At 40.3% G+C, this 6,128-nt stretch overlaps 1 protein-coding gene across 2 annotated transcripts; it reads right to left on the bottom strand.

The window, feature by feature from the left end:
- Positions 1-469: 469 nt before the first annotated feature.
- On the bottom strand, positions 470-4,551 carry LOC112251081 (prothymosin alpha-A). 2 transcript variants are annotated; one of them, XM_024421778.2, is made up of 5 exons: positions 4,374-4,551; positions 1,825-1,893; positions 1,441-1,531; positions 1,169-1,245; positions 470-1,085 (listed from the first exon to the last, which is right to left on the bottom strand). In XM_024421778.2, the coding sequence occupies exons 1-5, from the start codon at positions 4,416-4,418 to the stop codon at positions 1,044-1,046; spliced, it is 324 nt and encodes a 107-aa protein (XP_024277546.1). In that variant the 5' UTR covers positions 4,419-4,551; the 3' UTR covers positions 470-1,043. The 2 variants fall into 2 exon arrangements, with proteins under 2 accessions (XP_024277546.1, XP_024277538.1); XM_024421770.2 differs by lacking the exon at positions 4,374-4,551 and adding an exon at positions 2,906-3,101.
- Between the last annotated feature and the right edge of the window lie 1,577 nt (positions 4,552-6,128).

Raw genomic sequence — 6,128 nt, 5'->3', positions numbered from 1 at the left:
TCAAATGAAAAGATATAGTCTATTGGGCTAATAATGGTCATAAAATATTTCCCTGGTTATTTCCTCGAAATTAACCCATAAGAGCATGCATGTGGAACTGGACAATCAGCACTTCCTGTATTTTTGTATTGATGTGTGATATTTGGTGTTCAAAGAAATGTGTATCGGAAGGAAAAGGATTCACTCAGGTAAATTTATTAAATGCAATATAATTGACCAGATCTTGAAGTCTTTAAGCCAAGGCATGAGTCATTTACATTGATATACAGTTCTAACAGGCCAATAAAACAGATGAACAGCATGTCTGAAAACGATACTTTTATAGATTATAGATTATTGATTATAGAGCCAAAAGCTGCATGATGATTTTCCTAGTTGAAGTGGCTGACTGTAACATTATGAAACCCCCTCTATGATGGGTCAAAAATACAAAACAAAAAAAATAAACGAATCAGAAGAAAATAAGAACTCACAAAATAAAATTCAGGTTTATTGTCATACAAGAAATTCACACATACATTACACAGACCATAACAGACAGCCATTTAACAGACAGAAAATAAACCTATTTTCTTTGGCCTTGCCATCTCATACAAACCAACTTTGTATGGTACAACTAAAGTACAATTACAAAGTTATTGGAATGCTTTGAATTGAATTGTTTTCTGAAATGTGTACAAGTTTGTGTTGAGATAGCATGGCATGGTCAAACCACAAGTAAAGTCTATTTCATAGAGAAGCATCAACTTCAAAGCACCGTTTGGTAACCAGAGATCACTGTCGAAAAATGGCTGACCTCCTAACAATATGTACAAAAATATAAAATGTAAATAAAAATACAAACAAATTCTCATTTTAAAGTACTGTATCTTGTTAAGAAGGTAGAACTTTGAAGTCTTGGGTTTTCTAAAAAAAATTGCAGTTTTGTGTGTGTGTACACGGACGTTGAACTCTACTTGATGATGACCACAGTTTCCCTCCAAAACGTTCGGCGCTTAAGGAGAGAGGTTGCAGCAGCTTCCAGGGGGTTGAACACACAACTCTTAATCATCGGCGGTTTTCTGCTTCTTTGTTCCAACATCATCCTGCAAAGAACAAGTCAATATGTGATCAGTCATTTCAGTTTCTACATGTAAATGCAATAGATAGATTCAAGTTGTTGCATTACCTCGTCATCATCGTCATCTTCTGCCACCCTCTTGCCTGCACGACCCTCGACCTCATCGTCCTCATCTTCTTCATCAACTTCAGAGAGGAAGGCAGGTTTAGATTCTTGCAGTTACAGTTTATGACACATAGAGGGCGCTCCAACAAAACAATTTCTCAGGCAGACTGCCTCAGACTAGTACAGGCAAATACACATCACTGCCACTAGGTGCATATGTCAACATGTAATGGATACTCTGTCATCCTAGCGTTGTGAAAGACCAGATCACTTACCCTCAGCATCATCTTCCTCATCCTCCTCCTCTCCCACATCATCATCATCCTCCTCTAGATCATTGTCTTGATCACCATTCTCCTCAGCCTCCTGTGGAAAAACAATACAATGCATCCGGTATGTTTGTCTCCAGGGAAGAATAAATGTTGGATGACACTATTATTTCGAAGTGAAAGTAATAACCAGATGATATCTTGTTAGTAATAAAAACAAAAGAAAACATGAGTTGCCTCAGATTTACTTCTACAAATACCTTTTCATAAGGATAATGAAGAAGACAGGTGAGAACAGGTGTAAAGAAGCTGATAGTTCCATCTTAAATGTAAAATGTGGAAAAGGGTCTATTAAAGGTAAAAGGTAAAGTCTTAAAGGTGAAGTCTTACAGCTTTTCCATTGGCTGGGGTCTCTTTTCCATTTTCTGCCTCTTCAACAAGCTTCTTCTCTTTTAGGTCCTGGGGAAAAGTGAAAATGAGAGACTATGTTTAAGTCGTGTTGTTTGTCACATGTTGGATAAAATATCTATCACAGGTTCAATCAAGGTTTCACGCCTTCAGATTTATTTCTAGAGTTGATTGTGATTTTGATTACCTAAATGAGCGGAAGGTTGAGAAGGTTATCACACGCACATGCATGCACACACACACACACACACACACACACACACACATACATACACACCCCCTCTCTCCCTCCAACCTCATCTAAACCTGTGAATGCTTTCGTTTTTCATTTGAAATGCAACACTTTGATCCTAAACCTATTGGTTGCTTTTCTGCTCTACTCCCCGCCAACTTTTGGAGATCTAATAGAAGTGTTGCATCCTGACACCATGATGGAATTGAGTTCAACGATAACTGTAGTTCAGTTAAGGACCCATCTAATGGGACGCTATGAAGACACGCCCGGAAAAAGACTACAATTCCCGTTGCACCCTGGTAGGTTATTTTAACACAGCCAATAAGAGCGTGCAAACGAACACTTACCAGAAGGAGGCTGACTAAATTAACTCCAGGGAAGTGAGACAATAGCGCATAGAAGGGATATGCGTTTGATGGACTTTCCATTCTACAAATGAAGACAATAAGGTTTGTAATCAATCAAAAAACCAATCTGATCGGGTGTTGGTGTTGCAGGCTATGTTTAGGCCTTTCACTTGAAGGACAAAAGCACTTTTTCCAATAGCCCTTTTTAGTGCCCAAAATAAAATAAAGATTTTCTTACGGTCATTAGTTTTAACATCTTCCAATAAGGACATTTATTGTTTCGTCTGAGTAATGCTGAGCCCATACGCCGGTAAGCAGCTACATCTCCCTGTACCCTCCACCTTCAACAATACATTTACATGCAAATATTGTATTGTAGCCTACCTATAGGCAACTACGCACAGCGGCGCCGCCGCTCCAACAGCGAAGGAAACTAAGCATACTTTTCATCCTATTGGCTAACAGAGAGACATCAACATACTAGCTTTGTTTTATCATCACCGGGGATCGTTTGAGCAGCATATGGTCCCTTGTGGCTCAGTTGGTAGACCATGGTTTTGGGTTCGATTCCTACGGGGGACCAGTACGGGAAGAAAGTACGAAACCTCACTACTGTTATTCGTTCTGGATAAGAGTGTCTGCTAAATTACTCAAATTGTTAAATGTAAGAAGTAGCGCGCCATTGGTTCAGCAGGTAGAAACTATGCCTTCAAGAGGCAGTGTTGGTTTTGTCGTGAACGCCCCCGCCCCCCCTCTCTCTCTCTCTCTCTCTCTCGCTCTCTCACTCTCTCTCTCTAAATAGGGTCACGCTGTAAAGGAGCTGGTGTGTGTGAGTGAGAGAGAGAGAGAGAGAGAGAGAGAGAGAGAGAGAGGTAATGGACACAGTTCAACTTATCGCACGTCTCACGTCTGACACTGGTTATTCCTATCGTTATTGGCGCCACCAAAGTCCACATATACACTCAACTGATGCTCTTAAACCGGAAGGCTCCGGAGCTCCGATCGAGGCACTGTCACATTGCGCGCAGACAAGCCTGGTGGAATGAACACATCGGGTGGCTTATCCATGTCGATACAGCCGTAAATCACTCAACATTAACACTGAGCTTTAATACAGGAGCAGCTATCATTACTCCGTTTGCAGTTATGCAAAAATAATTACGGTCTTAAACCTCCCTCTCTATATCATCTCGTACTTAGGTCGGGTATAATTGTGTTATGTTGGTTACGTTGTTAAACATTTACGCGCTGTTTAAATCCCTTTCACCTCATTCTGTATTCTAAAAGGCGCGATGCTTTTATGCCCGAGCCATTCCCCATAAACTTCTATATCAATATCATATACTCCATGAAACCACATCCAAAAACAATGGTATATATTCAAGTAGCAAAGTTATAACAGACCGGTGCGTGAAACAAAATCGGAGAATGGATAAATAGTCACTGTAGCAGCCGCGATTGCGTCCGGTAACAGCAATGTAGCCTACGATATTAGATGTAAACAAAGGTAATTTATCAAAATGGTAAACCAGACGTGCGTGTGTGATTGAGTTATTCAAAAGAGCAGAAAATCGGTGTTCAAGAGAACGGACACGTTAGCATAAACAAAGAACCGCGCGCAGACTGTTATACTCCGGGCAAAAAAAGGCATCGCTTGGCGTGTATGTTTCAATAGACTAGTGAGTGAGTGCAACTTTCGATAAATATTGTTTGCCTACATTTGATCTAATATAACAGAGATCTCCAATAAAACTGTTTCTATTCCAATATCGGCAACAGAAGACACATCCAAAGCCAGTTAGGTTTAATGAAGCTCGGCTGAACACTTGTTCCAGCTTCCGATAGTTGTTCTCCATTCAAAATCTTTAGTCCGGAATAGATTTAAATGAAAGAAAGTGTAGAAGTTTTCATTTATTCATCACTCAGGTCACAAATTGCCGTCCACTTACCTTGGCAGAGATCTCCGTACTAGTTTCGACTTTTGCGTCAGCCATGTTTCTGTCTTAGCCTAATGTAACAAATGTTGAGATCATAAAAAATATTTATAAATATTGATACAATCCACTCAGTCCGACCACTGTAAAAGAAAAAAAGATAGCCAATAGTGCCAGTGGCATATGGCTCGATAGGGGAACCTTTAATATACAGTTCTGGGTGGAGTCGGGGGACGGCCAGTGCGTTATGATTGGTCCATAATTAGGAACATTTCTAGCCCGGATTGGTCCGAGGGGAACAATGGACAGTATTTTCAGAGAGGCGCTCACGCCCCCTAACCAGTCTCTCCGAATCATTGCTTTGACGAGTAGTTGTCCGCCCCACCGCGCTGGGATCGATGACCCCCATAGCATAGGCTACTCTCTGTCAACACAAGATTACATCAAATCAAATTTTATTGGTCACATACACATGGTTAGCAGATGTTAATGCGAGTGTAGCGAAATGCTTGTGCTTCTAGTTCTGACAGTGCAGTAATATCTAACAAGTAATCTAACAATTTCCCAACAACGACCTAATACACACAAATCTAAAAGGGTGAATGAGAATATGTACATATAAATATGTGGATGAGGGATGGCGGAGCAGCATAGACAAGGTGCAATAGATGGTATAAAATACAGTATATACATTTTATATGAGTAATGTAAGATATGTAAACATGATTAAAGTTGCATTATTTAAAGTGGCATTGTTTAAAGTGACTAGTGATCCATTTATTAAAGTGGCCAGTGATTGGGTCTCAATGTAGGCAGCAGCCTCTCTGAGTTAGTGATTGCTGTTTAGCAGTCTGATGGCCTTGAGATAGAAGCTGTTTTTCAGTCTCTTGGTCCCAGCTTTGATGCACCTCGCCATCTGGATGGTAGCGGTGTGAACAGGCATTTGTCAAAGTGAACGATTCTCGGGTCAGTATGTAATATATGCCAATATTCAATTGCAACTCCCACATAGGATATGTCCAATAGTGGACAGATGGATTCAGTTCTAAACTACTGCATTGGGCAACATGTAACACACACATCCGCAGTTGTTATATGTAATAACACATCAATCATTACTTAAAAAGGTTATGTAATGTTTATTATATGAGGTGTTGCTGGTTGATCCTGCTTGCACTTTCATTTGACTGATAGACGACCTAGTTTGCTAAAATACATATCTTTATATTCTGTATATGAATAAATGTAGCCTAAATAATGTAATAAAGAAATCTCTCTCTCTCTCCGCACCCCTCCTCTTCTCTATCTACGCCCCTCCCTCTCTCTCTCTCTCTCTCTCTCTCTCTCACCCCTCCCCTTCTCTATCTACGCCCCTCCCTCTCTCTTCTCACTATGTCTCTCTCTCTCGCGCACGCGCTCTGGAAACCGAAATGCGCCCTTTTCCGCGGGTAAAAGCTTCCCTTTCCCCGCTCAGACATTATTGTGTGTTTGTGTGAGTGAAGGTCGACGCCACCAAGATTTCCTTCAGAAAGATGTTTAGAACATATTTGTTGGAGGATCCGTTGTTTAGAAATAGCAACCAGTCAGGAAATTCATTAATATGCTACTTTATGCACATACTTTATGCACACTGTGCAGACATTTGGCACAAAGAAAAATGAGGTCATAATGAGTTTAACCTATAGCCTACTACACCAAGGAGTCAAGGACTATAAAGATATAGAAAAAAAGAAAAAAAGCTTGCACATTGTCAGAAAACAAATGTAAAAG

This window comes from Oncorhynchus tshawytscha, linkage group LG01 (genome assembly GCF_018296145.1).
Source record: "Oncorhynchus tshawytscha isolate Ot180627B linkage group LG01, Otsh_v2.0, whole genome shotgun sequence".
Taxonomy (NCBI): Eukaryota; Metazoa; Chordata; class Actinopteri; order Salmoniformes; family Salmonidae; genus Oncorhynchus; species Oncorhynchus tshawytscha.
Note: the sequence above shows the minus strand (reverse complement) of the source record. Positions and strands in the feature narration are given on the sequence as shown.